Source organism: Pelodiscus sinensis, chromosome 16 (assembly GCF_049634645.1).
Source record: "Pelodiscus sinensis isolate JC-2024 chromosome 16, ASM4963464v1, whole genome shotgun sequence".
Taxonomy (NCBI): Eukaryota; Metazoa; Chordata; order Testudines; family Trionychidae; genus Pelodiscus; species Pelodiscus sinensis.
Window position 1 is genome coordinate 798,301 of NC_134726.1, and position 19,381 is coordinate 817,681.

At 44.5% G+C, this 19,381-nt stretch overlaps 1 protein-coding gene across 6 annotated transcripts in view; it reads left to right on the forward strand.

Moving 5' to 3' along the window:
• Positions 1 to 19,381, forward strand: part of IFT140 (intraflagellar transport 140) — a 213,456-nt gene that overhangs the window by 42,351 nt on the left and 151,724 nt on the right. For all 6 annotated transcript variants that reach the window (XM_075898985.1, XM_075898987.1, XM_075898988.1 and 3 more), the window contains 2 exons: positions 1,515 to 1,657; positions 15,026 to 15,201. In XM_075898985.1, coding sequence (XP_075755100.1) covers positions 1,515 to 1,657; positions 15,026 to 15,201 — 319 coding nt within the window. The remainder of the gene's footprint in view (positions 1 to 1,514; positions 1,658 to 15,025; positions 15,202 to 19,381) is intronic.

Genomic DNA, 19,381 nt, shown 5'->3' on the forward strand with positions numbered 1-19,381 from the left:
GGAGCAATAAATGTAAAGAGGAACCTGAAAACATGCTCTGTGCACTATGCTAATGACAGAATACTAGAACTGGAAGGGACTTCGAGAGGTCATCAAGTCCAGTTCCCTGCCCTCATGGCAGGACCAAGCACTATCTAAAACTGTGGTGTCAAACACGCTAGCCACATGTGGCTATTTGGCCAATTCAATGTGGCTAGTTGGCTTGAACAATGTGTCTATTTGTGCGGTTGAGGGTGGCTAGTTTGCTATAGCAGTAGCCACTGTAGTTTTTACTGCTTCAGAACTGGTTGGACACCATAGATCTAGATCATCCCTGACAGGTCTCTCTATAACCTGCTCTTAAATATCTCCACTGTTGGAGATTCCACAACCTTCCTAAGCAATTTATTTCAGTATTTACCCATCATGATAGTTAAGAAGTTTTTCCTAATGTCCAACCTAAACCTCCCTTGCTGCAGTTTAAGCCCATTGCTTCTTGTCTTATCCTCAGAGGCCAAGGAGAACAGTTTTTCTCCCTCCTCCTTGTAACACCCTTTTAGGTACTTGAAAAATGCTATTCAGGGCCCCCTTCTCAGTCTTCTCTTTTCTAAACTAGACAAGCCCAGTTATTTCAGTCTTTCCTCATAGTTCATGGTTTCTAGACCTTTAAACATTTTTGTTGCTCTTCTCTGGACCTTCTCCAGTGTCCACATCTTTCTTGAAATGTAGTGCCCAGAAGTGGGCACAGCACTCCAGCGGAGGCCTAATCAGTGCAGAGTAGAACAGAAGAATGACTTCTTGTGTCTTGCTCACAACACTCCTATTAATGCATCCCGGAGTCATGTTTGCTTTTTTTTTTCCACACTATTGACTCGTATTTTAGGTTGTGGTCCACTATAACCCCTAGATCTGTTTCTGCCATACTCCTTCCTAGACAGTCAGTTGGGTGGCATGTGAATCTCTCCTGTGTGGCTGTCCAAGCATGCAGCTTACAGGGGTACAGGCCTTTTTCCTCCTCTTTCCTTCAGGCTGTCATCTTTCTTCTCCCACACCTGCACTCTTCTAAGCACTTTTCCCATTGCTATCTCTGAACCTTTCCTTTGGTTCCAGGTCCTTCTCCCAACTCCTGCTGCTGGCTTCCTTTCTTCTGCACAGATCCAGGTCCCCTTCCTCTCTTCCCTGCTGCTGCTAGCGCTCCGATCTCCAGTAAGCAACAATGCTGATATTTCAAAGCACTGGCAGCGAGACTGCCTTTGATTATGTTAACAGATGTGATTCATATTCAAAACTACCTAATACAATTATTTGAAATGTATATCTTTCTCTGGTATTAATGAAGCCCTGGAAAATGTAAAATAATACATACAAACACTAATTAAAACTCTTGTTTACAAAACATTTGGGGATTCCAATATCTTGACTAAGCAGAATGTAAAAGATCATGAATAGTTGCCACGTTTTACTAATGGGAATCCCCTTCCATTTTTTCTGCTAAGAAGCAAGCTGGAAATTAAATGCCTTTTGGTTGCCTGCAGGGACCTGGTACAACTAGCCAGAGCAGCAGTGAGTGGTGATGAGAAGGCCCTGGATATGTTTAACTGGAGAAAAGGTGGAATGGGAGTGCCGCTGAAAGTGGGACCTCAGGAGGGGTTATCTTTCTTCATCGGTGTGACAGATGGTAAGAAAAACAAAAGCCCCAAATGAACAAAGCCTGCTTGGAAATCTAGTCTATTTAATGTTTTCAAAACTCTTCTGTGTGAGGTGGTCTTGTATTCGCTTGTGCTGTTGAACAGATTATTCAAAGAGGGGAAACAAAACACCTAGGGTGCGTCTAGACTGGCAAGATTTTGCGCAAAAGCGGATAATAGTTTGGAAGAGTGGCTGTAATGACTTAAGTGAAATATTTGATTCCTGGTAATGTGAGGAAGGGGGTATCAAAAGTTATTTTTCTATTTTGCATGAGGAATTCTCCTTTTAGAAAATATAGCTGGTAGCCTCAAGCACTGCTATAAACTCAATGGTTATTCCTTTGAAGGAATATCCTCCACCCCTTTGAGTGGACTTGTTCAGTCACATCCTAGGGTATTCCTTTTTCCTGGGTGTGTGTGGGATGCTGGAGTCAGAGTTCAGGGATGAGGAGGGGCTCAGGGTAGAGGCCTAAGGGTTTGGGGGTGCAGGAGTCAGGGTTTGAGGGAGTGGGGGAGCTGAAGTTAGGGTTGGGGAGTGAGGTAGGGCTTAGGACAAGGGTTTTTGTGTGTGGGAGTATGTTGGAGTGGGTGGGGGGAGGTAGAAGAGGCTCAGAGCAGGGAGTTAAGGATGTGGGGGGGATGCAGGACTCTAAAATATATAGTAGCTGATCTGAATAGGCAACACCACAGTCAATTCTAAGAACACGAAACAATAGATGATACTGACAGCAGTTCATTAATAGATCAAAACTTTGACATCCTTTTAGTAGAGAATAAACATCTTTGAACAGTGATGTGATTTAAATTCCATTTGCAGGGAAATTTACCTTTACACTGAGAATTGTCTTTAGAGCTTCTATTACAATGAATGATACATAACTTAACTTTCTGCAAGTGTTTGTGGTTTCTCACATTCTTTGTTTGCCTCTTTGTTATGCCATCTATGCTCCAAATCAGAGGCCAAATTCTGGTTGCCTGACTTTTAAATAATTTAATGGTTTAAAGCATATATATGTGCCATTTTATGTAGTCGTCTCTTATGGTTTCCATTATAGGTTAGTGTTTTGGTAGGAGTTAAAGCTAGAATTCAAAAATTATCCTTGCAAATAGATTCCTAGACCAAGAGCTATTGTTAAAAAAAAAAAAAAAAAGTTAAGAATTTGGTCACTTTTGGCATATCTTTGGCTATAATCATGTGGTGTGACTGCAGCTTGAATAGCTCTAGTTTTAACGATCTGAGGAAGTGGGTCTGGCCCACGAAAGCTCATCGCCTAATAAACCATCTTGTTAGTCTTTATAGTGCTACATAGTCCTGTTTTTCGTTTCTGGTACCTAGACGACTGCCTACTGAAAGAACCTACTCAAGCAAAAACAATACATACTACCCAAAGAACTATCACCCTCTTTCACACAAATAGAAATCTAATCTAACCCGCAGTACAACAGTTAGAGCACAGCTGGACTCAATAGAGGCCAAAGCATCATTACCAATGACCAGAGACACAGTACTGACCACTCTCATATCAGTGATTACAATCAGCCCATGGATATTAGTCAGTACCTGCCAACAACTAATGAGGCATTTAGTGGCCATCACCTTCCTAGTAAAACATTCTCAACTCTACGTGCATGGCCTACAGGTATGTCTGCGCTCGTTATACAGACCATAAAAGTGCAGCCTGAAGAAGAACCTAATATTAAACACCAAAAGTCCACTAACAGTGGCAGACAAGTCCACGAAACATATGCTCTAGGATTTCATTTCAGGAGGATCCACCATCCATACTGATCACAGTGGATGCATCACTGATCAGGTGGGGAGCACACCTGAACCAACATACAATCCGAGGGAAGTGGTTGCCTGCAGAGGCACATTTACACATTGCCCTGCATGAATTACATGCTGTTCACAATGTGTGTATCTATTTCCTCCCAATAATAATGTACAAACAATAAAAGTTAATCCCGGGGGCATTCTGCCCCCACAAAAAAAATTTTCAGTGCATATTTTAAAATTCTGCAATTTTTGTCAAAATAACAGTACATAATCACACCAGTTTCAATTATTTTGGTAATCCATTAGAAAAATGATTGTCAACAATTTTGTCTGTAACAGTACACATACACAAATTCCTCTTGTACACACACAAATTCCTCTTGGAGTACAGAGGAATACAAGCCCCTATGACAACCCTGTTTCCTGTTTCTCTACCTCCCTTCCCCCCAGAGCCCAGCTGTAGCCCCTCACAACCTGTTTGAGATGTAAAAGCGGCAAGGAGTCCTGTGGCACCTTATAGACTAACTGAAGTGTAGGAGCATAAACTTTCGTGGGCAAAGACCCACTTCGTCAGATGCATGTAGTGGAAATTTCCAGAGGCAGGTATAAATATGCAGGCCGGGATCAGGCTGGAGATGACAAGGTGGATCCAATCAAGGAGTATGAGGCCCACTTCTAGTAGCTGATCTGGAGGTGTGAATTCCAAGAGAGGAGAATCTGCTTTTGTAGTTAGCAAGCCATTCACAGTCTTTGTTTAATCCAGAGTTGATTGTGTCAAACTTGAAGATGAATTGTAGCTCAGTAGTAGGGAGGCTAATGTAGGCATTCGAAGTTGCAAATGAAGCCTGGGATTTAAATATCTCGGGTTTTATTTGCATGTTCCTGTCTGGTTGCCATTTTTAAATGCCACTAGTCCGGACTAACTGCCCGCAGCTACATGCAGCAGTGAAATGGCCCTGTTCACCGGCAGCGCACGCATGCGCAGTGTGGGGCTGGCGAGTAGATTTCACCGCCATTTGTCAAGCCCTGCCTATAGATGAGGCTATTATGAAGGCTGTGGACAAGATCTGGCAGACTCCAGCATCAATAACCCCAGCTAATAAGTGGGTGGATGAAAAGTACTTTGTCCCATACAAAGACGCAGAATTTCTCTTTTCCCACCTGCAACCTAATTCATTAGTAGTGGATGCTGCTCAGCAGAGGTCAAAACTTAGCAGCACAAGAATAATTCTGCGGATAAGGAGAGTACCTTGACATCTTTGGGCGTAAGATGTACTTGTCATTGACCCTTTTCCTTAGAAGATCTAATTATGCAGCATTGGTTTCCAACCATAATTTCAATAACTATACTAAATTTACCTCCCTTATTGAGCATTTACCAGACTCAAAAAGATCTATACTGAAATCAATAGTATAAGAGGGATATGCTTCATCAAGAACCTCTCTCCAAATAGTCTTGGATATAGCTGACACAGCAGCCCGCGCCACGGCAACTTCCGTGTTCATGAGAAGGGCTTCCTGGCTTCGACTGCTGCAGTTCCTCATGAACTGCAGACAAAAGTGGAAGACCTCCCTTTTGATAAAGACAAATTATTTTCAGGGAAGACAGATGAGGCCTTACATTCCAGTAAGGATTCAAGAACTGCCCTTCGTACCTTGGGTATGTACACCCCACCGTACCGACATAGACGATACGTTCCATACCAATGGCACCGAGACTTTTCATACCCTAGATACCAACAATAGGGATTTGATCAATCCAGACCGAGGCAGTGACCTCAGAGGTGATGACCTCAGAACAACCGTAACCAGAGTCAGCAGACAAGCAAACAGCAAGTTTGACTTCCAGGTCGAGGGCTTGCAAGATCCCCCTTGTTGATTTACCACGATTGATCTACCCCAACTTTCCATCATCGTCTGAGACCATTTTACCACCACCGGGCTGCCATCATATCAGATTGCTGGGTTCTAGAGATCGTGTCATCAGGCTATGCCATACCCTTCGTAGCAATACCTCCCACCTCTCCACCATCCCCGTTCCTCCTTAGGGTAACCTTCTCGTGAGGATCTATTAAAAAAGGAGGTCCTCCGGCTCAGAGCAGTAGAGAAGGTGCCAGAAGAGTTCAAGGGCAGGGGTTTCTACTCCCACTACTTTCTCACAACAAAAAAGACAGGTGGCTGGAGACCTATTCTAAGACCTTTGCATATTGAACTGATACCTACAGTAGCAATGATTCAAGATGGTAACCCTAGCATCCATTTTCCCAGCATTAGGATAGGGAAACTGGTTTGTGGCCCTCAACCTGCAAGATGCCTACTTTCATATTTCCATACATCCAGCGCACAGATGATTTCTATGCTTTGTGGTCAGATCGGAATACTATCAGTACCATGTTCTACCTTTCGGCCTGTCGTTAGTGCTCAGAGTGTTTTCAAAGACACTCGCTGTTATAGTGGCATACCTACGTCGGCAACAGATTATGATTTTTCCCTACCTAGACGACTGTCTAATAAAAGGGCCAACAGATGAGGACACTCTCCATATGATATCCATTACCAGACGCACATTCGACTTCTTAGACCTCATTCTCAATGAACAGAAATCAACGCTTCTACCTACAAAAACCTTAAAGTTCATTGGAACCCACCTAGATGCCACCATGGCAAGGGTGTACTTACCACTGCAATGATTCTAAGCAATCCAAGACCTCGTATTTACTCTCACAAACAGCCCCAGAGCACCAATACTTACCTGTCTTCAGCTCATGGGTCATATGGCAGCTACAACTTACGTGGTTGCTCATGCGAGTCTTCATTTTCGCAGTCTTCAACTCCGGCTGGCCTCTGTTTACACCCACTGGATGCGGGATGTACACAGGCAAGTGTCCCTACCTATTGACATTATAATGTCTCTGAAGTGGTGGACCAATTGTGACGTTATTGGATTACCGAGCCGGGTAACTGCCGCACCCATGGGGGGGTTCACCCCAAAAGTGGTACAAAGGGGGCCATGTGAGGGGTCAAACAAAAGCTTACTTTCTTCTGATTGTGTACTTGCTCTTTATATATCTGTATAATGTCTGTGTGTGGAGTTACGGATCTGTGATCTGTATGGAGACTGGAAGTCTCTCTGAATGTGCTTGAGTAATGGGCTAGGAATTTTTGCCTATGGACATGCTAATGAGTGAAGCTCCAGGGAACAATGGGCCTCTGAAGGCCAAAGACACACCTGGCCACTGGCCATGTGACTCTAGCCAGCCTGGAAGAGACCAGGAAGGAGGTATAAATTTGCCATGTGGCCATCTCCATCTGGTACTCAGCTCAGCACTTCATCCCAGAGGCAGCAGTGCAGGGATTGAAGAGCTGGAAAGAACTGTGGACCCATCCTGACCTAGGATGTGCAACAAGAACTTTTAAGCCAGCAGTTATAACATCGTTGCTGCAAGCCTGCATCGAGAACTGGGAGATTCGATGCATGTAATGTATGATATTTTAGCAACCTCACTCTCATGCTTTTCTTTCTTGTAGTAATAAACCTTTAGATGGTAGATTCTAAAGGATTGGCTCAGCGTGATTTGTGGGTAAGGTCCAGAGGGTAAATTGACCAGGGATCTGTGGCTGGTTTCTTGGAACTGGACAGAACTTGTTCGGGGAAGGTGAGATTGGGTTCTAGACCCCTCACCTGTGTATAAGGCCCGGGGCCATCTGGGGCACGGATATTGCTGGGGTGTTGGAGGGGTTTTGCTCATGAGGCTTCAGGCAGGCAGCTGAAGCGCTCTGTGGGACTGGTGTGTGGCCTGTTTGGGAAGGTCTCCAGTATGGGGCTGTAAGGAGCCCCGAATTTGAGCAATTCGCCCTGAGTGGACGTCCTCAGCTGTGCCCAGACCCGGACCGGTCCGTCACACCGAACCAAACAACTTACTTGCAGGAGTCCCATTCGATCGGGATCAACCTACCACACATTATTACTGACGCCTTCCTCATGTGATGGGGAGTTCATATGGGAGACATGTCTGTCCAAGGTCTATGGATGACCAAGGAATCTACTTTGCATATCAATCTGTTGGTACTCAGGGCAGTTGCAAATATGAGCAGGCATTTTCTGCCACACATCCGAGGAACCACAGTTGAGGATACTTACTGACAATGTCTACATAGTATTCTATAAATCAACGGGGGGGCACTCGTTCTCGCTCCCTGTGCACTGAGGCAATTCGCCTATGGAACTGGTGCATCTGCAATGCTGTTACCTTGACAGCTTCCTACTTGCAACAGTGTGTTAGCGGACTCGCTTAACAAACATTTTGCCCCAGACCATGAATGGTAGCTTCATTGGCATGTCCTCCAGCCTATTTTCAATCATTGGGATCGTTCACAAATAGACCTCTTCACCTCACACGACAATACGAAATGCCAGCAATACTGTTCCAGGGCTGGCATAGGTAACGGATCTCTAGGGGGTGCCTTTCTCCTCCATTGGAGGGGCCCCCTCTTGTACGCCTTTCCTCCTACACCACTCATTCCAAGAGTTCTCAAGAAAATCAACAGAGACGGTACAACAGTAATTCTCATAGCCCCATTCTGGGCATGACAAACATAGTTTTCCTATCTTTATCAGATGTCTCCTCAACCACCTTATCACATTCTCACTTATCCCGATCTCCTAACCCAGAACAACAGGACCCTAATTCATCCTCAACCCCATACGCTATGGCTGTGTCTATGCTGGCATGATTTAGCACATACTTTTAATGGAAAAGTTTTTCCGTTAAAAGTATTTGCGCAAGAGAGCGTCTATACTGACATGTGCCTTTGTGCAAAATATTTGCTTTTGCGCAAAAGCATCCGTGCCAGTGTAGATGCACACCTGCACAAGAAAGCTCCGATGGCCATTTTAGCCATCGAGCTTTCTTGTGCAAGAAATTGATGTTACCTGTCTACACTGGCCTCTTGCGCAAGAACACTTGCGCAAGAGGACTTATCCCTGAGCGGGAGTGGCAGAGTATTTGCACAAGAAGCACTGATCTCATACAATAGAACATCAGTGTTCTTGCACAAATACTCACGGCCAGTGTAGACAGGCGGCAAGATTTTGCACAAAAGCGGCCACGTTTGCGCAATATCTTGCCAATGTAGACACAGCCTACGGTTGACAGCCTGGCTCATTGGTTCCAAGAAGGTGAACTCCACTGTTCGGACAAAGCGAGAAATGTCCTATTGCCATGGTCATCAACCCGTCGATCGGAATCGACGGGTCGATCGGGAGGACTCGACCAGTTGATCGTGAGGCATTCGGGGCCCCCCCCCCCCAATTTTCCTCACCCCCTGGAAGCCCTACTACCTATCTCCAGCGACAATGGAGGTAGTGCCAGCTTCCCACAGGGTGGACAGAAGTCCGGCAGCTGCGCGCTACTTCTGGGGTTTCCGGAAGTGCGCTGCCTGCTCCCCTCCTCCAGGTCTGTGGTGCTCCGGGGACTTGCTGCGCAGGGAGAAGAGGTAGGAGTCCCGGGGGAAGACACACGCTGAGGCTTCCCTCCTCGGCGGGGGAAGAGGAGAGGAGTCCCAATGGGAGGTGTGTGCTAGGGTTCCCTCCTGGGGGGGGGAGGGGTTAGGAGTCTCCAGAAGAGGCACACGCTGGAGCTTCCCTCCTCTGCAGGGGATGGGGGAGGAGTCCCGGGGGGAGGCGCGCGATGTGGCTTCCTTCCTCCGTGGGAGAGGAGCTCGACCCCGAGGGGGCGCATGCGCAGGCTTCCCTGCTCCGTGGGAGGGGGGAGTCAGGCCCAGAGGAGGTGTGTGACGGGGCTTCCCTCCTCTGGGGGGTGGAATCCTGGGAGGAGGCTGGCGCAGGGGACTCTCTGCCCCCATTAACCCCCTGCCACAGAACCCTGTCCCTTGCCCTCCTGGCACCCTGTTCTCGCTCTCCCCCGCCCCCAGCCACAGAACTCTGTCCCCACTGGCACCCTGTTCCCTGCCACAGAAACCTGTCCCCTGCCCTCCTGGCACCCTGTTCCCTCTCCCCTGCCCCTAGCCACAGAACTCTGTCCCGACTGGCACCCTGTCTCCTGCCCCAGCACTCACTAGTACCCTTCTCCAGTACCATGTCCCCTGCTCCCACCAGCACAGCTGGGGCCACATTAGTTGGGGCCACATTAGTGCGGGGCGGCTGGGGCTAAAGGGTTAAGCCCCGTGCCCTGCTCCCGAGCGATCACTGCATTCCACAGCTCAATTGATGGTTCTTCAGTGTTTGCACATCCTACCATCAGGAGGTTCCTCAAGGCCTCTCCAATCTACCTGCGTGGAACCTGGAGCTGGTTCTCCACGCTCTAACCCGTGCTCTCTTTGAGCCAATAGCAGCTGCTCCACATTTAATGATGATACTCAAACTTACATTTCCGCTAGCCATCACCTCCGCCCGCAGAGTTGGAGAAATAGCAGCCCTAATGGCAGTGCCGCCATACACCATCTTCAGCAAAGACAAAGTCACACTGTATCCACATCCATCCTTCATTCCACAGGCTTGCTCAGACTTTCACATAAATGAGCCAATCATACTTCTGTCTTTCTACCCTAAGCCACACGCGAGTGTTCGTGAGGCCCTGCTTCATTTGCTAGATGTTCGTAGATCATTTGCCTTCTATTTAGAGAGAACTTGAACCTTTTGCAAAACAAACCGCCTACTAATTTCAGTAGCAGAACGCTGCAGAGGCCAACCCCTCTCATCACAAGGGATCTCAAACATTATTGTTACTTGCATTCAAAAGTGCTATGCTATACGGAATAAACCACTGCCAGAGACACTTAAGAGCTCATTCTACGAGAGCTATAGCAACCTCTACGGCCTTCCTTCATGGAGTTCCTCTTAAATATATTTGTCGAGCGGCCACACGGTCCACCAAAGATATTTTCATGAAACACTATGCAATTTCTCATAAGTTATCTACTGACACTACGGTAGCATCTGCAGTGCTCTCGACTGTCAATAAGTAGTGACTCTGTTACCTGCCTTCCTTATACTCGGGAACTGCTACACAGTCACCAACAGTGGAGCACCCACAGGGACACTACTCAAAGAAGAAGAGGAAGTTACTCACCTTGGTGCAGTAATGACAGTTCTTCGAGATGTGAGTCCCCAAGGGTGCTACACTACCCGCCCTCGTCCCCACTTTGGAGTTTCTTATTATATCTTGTAGGTACTGGGATGGATTCGAGGAACTGGTGGGAGCCAGACAACATGAGAGATCAAACGGCATGAGGCACGTGCCGCGCATGCATGGTCCAGCTGACCACTGCTCATGAAAACTCCCATCTGCAGTGCCAGAACGACCCAACACCAACAGTAGAGCATCCACGGGGACACACATCTTGAAGAGCCATCGTTACTGCACCAAGGTGAATAACTTCCTCCTTTCAGCACAGCAGGCAGAGAGCTTGGTGGGACAGATACAGCTCATGGGACATATCTTACCTGCCCTTGGTGTAGACCATGGAGTGCCTTTTGCAATAAAAATAAATGAGAAATTACTAATATTTCAAATATTTCTTTTTCTGATTGTGTTACTTCCCTTGAAAAGTTATATTGCAAACATTTCTAAAGCTTTCATCACCATACTAAAATAACTCGTAGATTATCGGACCTTAAGAGAGATCTTTGCTTTAGAGTAGATAAACCATTTTAATGCTTGAAATTTATCAACAACTTTCTCACTTTTATAATGGTGTTTTACACACACAGAATTGTTGTAATGACTCCATGCTGCAATTGCTGCACTTATTTAGACTCCTGACATGAGATTTCTAAAGTGTTTTATATCCAGGCTCTAATCTGTTCAAAGTACCCTGAGCTGTACCCTGAGAATGCACCCTTGTTGTATATTCTACTTTTTTTGCCAGCATCATTAATTTATTTACTACTTTGTCTCTTCCAGGCCATTAATAGAGAAGAGAACAGCATTCATCCCAATATATCTCCCCCTGAACAGCATCAACTCTCTGCTACCCTTTGTCTTGAGAGTCTAATCCAGTTCCTTTGTCCACTCAATTAGCTGAGCACTTGATAACTTTTTTCAGAAAAGTCTTTTGTGTGAAAACTTTCTTAAAATTCAATTAAAAGTCTTAACTAACCCTTTCCCTGGGTACTGGAGAGGACCTTGAAACAGTGGGTGGTCTTATGCATATGATAATTGGTGCTTTGTGTTGCAATAGCCAAGTGCGACAGAAGGACTGAAGGACACAGTTCAAAATGAGATCTAAAAAGTGACCATTTATTGTCATTAAAGACCACATGGAACTGTCAAAAGAATGTTGCTCACCCTAGTATCCTGGCCAAATTACTGTTGTGATAATTATATGCTCCCTAACTAAATTCCCCTTGCAGTTTCAGTAAAGTACGCTGTTCTCCATTTCATGGCTAAAGCCTTGAACCTGAACAAGCTCTGTGCAGATACTCTGTTTAGGTTAATGGGACTTCATGTGCAGGGCTCTGCCTACGTGAAGGGTAAGCAATAATTTTTGATAAGGGGCCACTCCAAGATTTTGGAAAGTGGTTGAGGGCCACACTCTTCCATGATATTAATGGAGGAGGTGCAGGCTCTGTGATGGTGGTTGGGTGCAGAAGGGAGCTTGGGGTAAGGGACTGGGGTGCAGGAGAGAGAGTGGGGTTTGGGAGGGAGTTGGGATGAAGCAGGCAGTTGTGACCTAGGGCAGGGGACTGGAATGTAGGGGTTTGAGATGTGACCTAGGGTAGGAGAGGATTGTGATCTGGGGCAGGAGATTGGGGGCCAGATCTGAAAGGGGATATGGGTGCAAGAGGGGGACAGAGGGTTTGGGTATGTTGAGTGGGGGGGCAGAGAGTTGGGGCAGGAAAGGGCTGGGGTGCCAGAAGCAGGCTGCGGCCAGGAGACTTACTTGTCAGTTGTCAAACTAGCCTGCCTGACTGCAGAGCTTAAAATGTTCCCAGCCAGCCAGCCTACTTGACTGGCCATGTGCTTCATGAATAACTGAGCCCAGGAGAGGAGGCATGAGTCTTCTTAGCTGCCTGTTATTCTAACACGCAGCTCCCATTGGCTGGTTTCTGCCAGAAAGCAGCCAATGGGAATATGCTGGGGGCAGGACAGCTCCTAAAACTTCCCCCATCCCCTCCAGGTTTAAAGCAGAAACAGAGCCCTGCAGCCACATTTCTGCCTGGTGCACAGGGCTGCGGACCAAGCTGGGGAGCCTGCCTCGGGCTCCCAACTGCCTCTGCTACCCGGATCCGGTGGCTTGGCAGGCTGGATCCGGCCCCACGGGCTCTATTTTGCCCAGGCCTGGCCTACATGCAAATCATTGTAGACTCTGATACTGAACTGTGGAAAGTGGTGGGTAAATGCAAAGTGTTAAGCTGTGGGGTAGTGAAGCCACAATAATGGTTTCATTAAAGAATTGAATGTAATAAAAGAGAAGAAAGGAAGTATCTGTTAAGTGTTAGTTTTATTCCAGAAAAAAAATGAAACACATTATTTTTTGTTAAACAGAGATTTTAATTTTCTGTGCCGTAGGAATTTGAAGGGAGTGGTGTATCTAATAGTAGCTTGGAAATAAAAACAAATTACTTTTGTAATTAGGACTCTGCTGTTTTACTTTTTTTTCAGAATTCCTTTGTATGGAGATTTACACTAAATTTATGGGGTAGATTACCGAGTATCTGTAGCTTACACAAAACTCCCTTTTTTATAATTTTCTGGTTTTGATTTTTTGGGAAAATGTGTATTATTTAATCATTGAGGGTGTGTCTACACAGCAACATTATTTCGAAACAACTAGCATTATTTCAAAATAACTTAGTCTGCGTCTACACAGCAGGCAATTATTTCAAAATGATGTCAAAATACTGTCAAGCTGGAGGACTTCTTACTCCAACGCCTGTAACGTTCGTAGTACGAAGAGTAAGGGAAGTCGGCAGAAGAGTGCTCTATTTTGAAATAAGTGCTGTGTAGATGCTCCCAATTTCAAAATAAGCTATTTCGACATAAGCTATACAATTGATGTAGTTCAATTTGTGTAGTTTATTTTGAGTTAAACTCGGCTGTGTAGATGCATCCTGATTTAATGTGCCCCACTATGAAAGTGCTACATTAATGATATACTGACATGGTTTGCTAAGCAATGATGGGTAATCCGTTAACCAGTTACCTGGTAAGCATCACCCCATTGAGTGATACTTACCAGGTAACAATTAACCATTTCCCTGAGAGCAACCAGCCCCACAGCTGGTGGCTGGGGCCAGAACCCAGCTCCGGCAGCGAGACCCACACGGTTGGTGGCTGGGGCAGAGCCAGCCCTGGAAGCCGGCAGCCAGCCCCAGCCACAGCATAGGGGCGAGGACCCGGAAGCCTGCCCCAACCCCAACATAGGATCCAGAAGCTTGTGGCCAGTGGCTGGCAGCCAGCCCAAGCTCTAGCATGGGGGCTGGTGGCCAGCAGCAAGCCACAGCGTGGTGGCCAGGAGTGGCTGCCTCGCAGACTGCCCTGCCCGGTATCCTACTTGGTCCGTTAACTGATTAAATGTTAGGTTAATCTAACGTTTAATTGGTTAACTGATTAATTGGGATTTTACATAAGAATGACCATACTGAGTCAGACCAAAGGTCCATCTAGCATACCTAATCTATACATGGCAGCAGATTTCTCAAATTCCAGTGACGCAATTAATGTTTCAGTATTAACTTAAGCGCTGCCTTATTGCAAGCTCCACACTAACTAACGGGAACTTTCTTTCCTATGTAGTGTCCTATGGGTTTCGCACTCAGCAGATTAAACAAGTTGTTGTAGCCTTATTTAATTTAAGGCTGACATTTCTCCGTAGTTGAATGTTTGTTTGTTGAAGCCACTGTGTTATTTGCTGTCGTTCTTTTTGTAAGGCACTGTATTTGGTTTCTGTTTTTCATTTCCAGTTTATGTTGTTTCTTCAAAAACTAAGGAGAGTCACATAGAAAAACTCTTTTAATGTAAGTTAGGTTGTTCTGTTCTATTTTAATGAAATTGTCCTTCTACAAATACACAGTTATGGTCAACACCCAAACTTCTCTTTTTCTAACTAAATGAATATAAAATATTTAACTTTTTACTGTCGTCTTTCCACAACACATTGCTAATGTCCAACATTTCAAAAAATGTCATGCATTGGTAACTAGAACTATACAGACAAGAAAGACACATATGTTAAATGTAGATGACCTTTTAAGATTTTTTGTAGTTTTGCATTACTTTGAAGAAAAGAAATCAACTTTTTACATGTGTTGTTCTTATTTAAACTACTACACTGACTTAGCTCCAACAATGTATAAGAAGAGAAATAAAAATGTGGATGTCGATTTTAGCTGGGTGCATTTGCTAGCTTTTCCGCATTTGAGGAATATGTTGTTGAAGTGGAACAGAGTAACCTTAACCAAGATTAAACAATGTTTATTTTTGTTCTCTGTAGCCTTGACTCTGAATTATTTATGTTTGTGGGTTTGTCAGATCATTAACATTATTGATCATAAATTGTTGTGGTTTACAGGTGTATTGGAACAGAATAGCATGTAATTGGCTTGTATTTACTGCAGGGTCTGTGCATTACGTGAATGAAAAAGGAAAAACAAGCCATGCATTGAGCACTGACAGTCCAATCCAAAAGCTCTTGGTCATGGAGAAAAGTGATTTTTTGGTGGTAATAACAGAGAACCTCCTATTGTCCATGTACACAATCACTCTTGAAGGAGAAACAGAGGAAATCATGAAGGTAGGTGAGGTAGACTGCGGAGGGAGGGTGGTAAAAGTGTTGCTGAGATACATCATCAGTCTGTATAGATAAATAGCTCCTCTTTTACTTTTGCCAGCTTTCTGTTGTGTGACAAATTGATCAGGGATCACCGTTATCCTCTAGACAAAACCCCACTCTTTAAGGAAATACATATTGCTTCTAAGATGGAGCCAAGAATTGTGGTGTTTAATTCAGAAGTATGTTTTTTCTCTTGCATCCCTGATTTCTCTAGTCTAGCCTTCTTTGTCAGGGCCTGCTCACTCCTGTCCCTTTTTGAAGTGCACACACATCTCAGAAACCTTTATGCTGGTAAAACACTCAGTGCCTCTTAGGCTGTGTCCAGACTCAGGGTTTTTTTTCGAAAAAAGTAGCCTTTTTTCGAAAAAACTTCACCTGCGTCTAGACTACAGCCGCGTTCTTTCGAAATTAAATCGAAAGAACGCGGCTTTTCTTTCGACGGCAGTAAACCTCATTTCACGAGGAAGAACGCCTTTTTTCGAAAGTGCTCTTTCGAAAAAAGGCGTTCTTGAATGCCGACAGGGCTTTTTAGAAAGAGAGCATCCAGACTCACTCGCTGCTTTCTTTTAAAAAAGCGGCTTGCTTTTTCGAAATTTCCGCTTGCAGTCTAGACGCTCTTTTTCGAAAGTATCTTTTGAAAAAGCCTCTTTTGAAAGAGGCTTGCAGTCTAGACATAGCCTTATTTACAATATTGGTTCCCACCAACCTTGTACACTGCTCAACCCTTACACCTACAGTCTTAGGGAGTCCTCGGCTCTTGAGGCATGCAGGGGAAAACAGTCTCTCTCCCCCTTTCTCTGTCCACTTCCTCCCTCCACCTTTTTGTATCCTTTGTCTAGTGACATTAGTAGTCCAGTTCTCCTCCACCCATCCATTAGGCACAGCTCTTCTTAATGAGGTCTGTTCTCCAGTATTTAATTGGAGCTGCAGTGACCATGTTTACTGGCTCAGGGGCTGTTGCTTGGCACTCTACCATACCTTCCTTTTCTTCATTGTTGCCCCCACCTTAACCCATTCATCCCCATTTGTCTTCATAGACACTGAATATATCCTCCCTCTTTCTGCAGGTCATATATATTTGTATATACTTTGTGATGCAACAGCCAACAAACATTTTTAAAATACCAGTTTTTTCTGCTAGCAAGTTGTCAGGATGAATGACAGAGTTCAACCATTCTTTACTTTAATTTTTAGTACCATTTGAGCAAGGGTCTGATGGGGGAAGAAAAGGTGGTGGTGGTAGCGGTGGCAGCATTCTTAAAATGTCCAGTCCCAGCATCACTGGATGCTTCTATTTAAAAAGTTGTACTTAACATATAACTAACTTAACTATAATATTACTATAACAGTTATATTTTTGCCATTAGTCACTGGCATTATCATTCCATTATGAAGAATGAATTCAGTATCTACCTTTCTTAGAGCTTCTGTTTTTGTCTCCAGACTCAGGATGATGGTTGTAAAATGAGCATGAAACCCCAAAGGCTAGAAATATAAAAATAATAACATTCTGCAGAAATTGATGGAACCACTCATTAAGGGCTGCATAGGCTTTCACTCAAAAGTGGCTTTATTCAACCCCAACATCCAGCCTGGCCACAAGTTTAAAAATACAATGATGTTGATGTTACAGCTCCTTTTACCTCTCCTTTATTTAAAACAGATTAATTCTGAGTAATAATGGTCCTGAGAAAATGCCTCTTCCCCCTGCTTCCATATTTCCCGATGCCTGAACTTTGCTGGAGTTTGGAATCTTAATCTAAGCCTGAATTTTATTTCTTGTGTCTGTCTGTGGCTGAGGCTACTTTTTAACAAAGCTGCAAGACATATCTGTTTGCATATGTCTTTCCAGCTGATTAAGTCCTTATTTCCAAGCTGACTGGGAAAACTATTAACAGCAGTGGACTTTTGTCCTTTGATCTCATAGAATCACAGGACTGGAAGGGACCTCGAGAGGTCATTGAGTCCAGCCCCCCACCCTCCAGGCAGGACCAAGCTCCGTCTACACCATCCCTGACAGATGTCTATCTAACCTGTTCTTAAATATCTCCAGAGAGGGAGATTCCACCACCTCCCTTGGCAATTTATTCCAATATTCGACCACGCTGACAGTTAGGAATTTTTTCCTAGTGTCCAATCTAAACGTCCCTTGCTGCACTTTAAGCCCATTACTCCTTGTCCTGTCCTCAGAAACCAAGAGGAACAAATTTTCTCCTTCCTCCTTGTGACGCCCTTTTAGATATTTGAAAACCGCTATCATGTCCCCCCTTAATCCTCTTTTTTCCAAACTAAACAACCCAGTTCATGAAGCCTGGCTTCATAGGTCATGTTCTCTAGACCTTTAATCATTCTTGTCGCTCTTCTCTGTACCCTTTCCAATTTCTCCACATCTTTCTTGAAATGTGGCGCCCAGAACTGGACACAGTACTCCAGCTGAGGCCTAACTAGTGCAGAGTAGAGCGGCAGAATGACTTCACGAGTTTTACTTAAAACACACCTGTTGATACAACCTAGAATCATATTTGCTTTTTTTGCAACAGCATCACACTGTTGACTCATATTCAACTTGTGGTCCACTATGACCCCTAGATCCCTTTCCGCCATGCTCCTTCCTAGACAGTCGCTTCCCATCTTGTATGTATGGAACTGATTGTTCCTTCCTAAGTGGAGCACTTTGCATTTCTCTTTATTAAACTTCATCCTGTTTACCTCTGACCATTTCTCTAACTTGCTAAGGTCATTTTGAATTATGTCCCTATCCTCCAAAGAAGTTGCAACCCCACCCAGTTTGGTATCATCTGCAAACTTAATAAGCGTACTCTCTATCCCAATATCTACATCATTGATGAAGATATTGAACAGTACGGGTCCCAAAACAGACCCTTGCGGAACTCCACTTGTTATCCCTTTCCAGCAGGATTTAGCACCGTTAACAACAACTCTCTGAGTACGGTTATCCAGCCAATTATGCACCCACCTTATCATGGCCCTATCTAAGTTATATTTGCCTAGTTTATCAATAAGAATATCATGCGAGACAGTATCAAATGCCTTACTAAAGTCTAGGTATATGACATCCACCGCTTGTCCCTTATCCACAAGGCTCGTTATCCTATCAAAGAAAGCTATCAGATTAGTTTGGCATGACTTGTTCTTCACAAACCCATGCTGGCTATCCCTATCACTTTATTACCTTCCAACTGTTTGCATATGATTTCCTTAATTACCTGCTCCATTATCTTCCCTGGGACAGACGTTAAACTGACTGGTCTGTAGTTTCCTGGGTTGTTCTTATTCCCCTTTTTATAGATGGACACAATATTTGCCCTTTTCCAGTCTTCTGGAATCTGTCTATGTACTTCATCTTGCTTTATGCTTTGGAAACACTCAGGGCACGTTTACACAACAACATTATTTCGAAATGATTAGTGTTATTTCGAAATAACTTAGTCCACATCTACACAGCAGGCAATTATTTTCTAAATAATGTTGGAACACTGTCAAGCTGTAGGACTTCTTACTCCGACGCCTGTAACCCCCATTGTATGAGGAGTAAGGGAAGTTAGAAGAAGAGTGCTCTATTTCAAAATAAGTGCTGTGTGGATACTCTCAATTTCAAAATACGCAATTTTGAAATTAGCTACGCAATTGATGTAGCTCAATTTGTGTAGCTTATTTCGAGTTAAGCCCTGCTGTGTAGGTGCACCCTCAGTTACTTCAGTGGTGGGTGCCAAAATGATAACTTTTAGCTAGGAGAGTTAAAGTTTAATTTAAAAACAAAATACCGCCTGCACCAAATTTCTAGTTTCTCTCCTTGTCTCTTACTTGTCATTGATAGATTGTTGCCCTGATCTCTCCTCCTCCTCTTAGTCCTTTTGCCATTTTTCCCATTAAGCATCAGTGAGGGACTCCATAATGAACAAGGGAGGAAGAGGCCAGGATGGGGCAAGAGGGGGAAGCACAAGGAAGGAGAACTGTTAAGGGAATTGGCTAGTCATTGCTGAAGGTTTTAAAAAGTGACTTTCAGTGGAAACCAGAATTGGATTTTGTGACCTTTTTTGTTGCCTTATGGATTAGTCTACATCAGTTTTGCTTCAATTCAAGTGATAAATATCATTGTACTTGTGCAACCCTGCCCTTC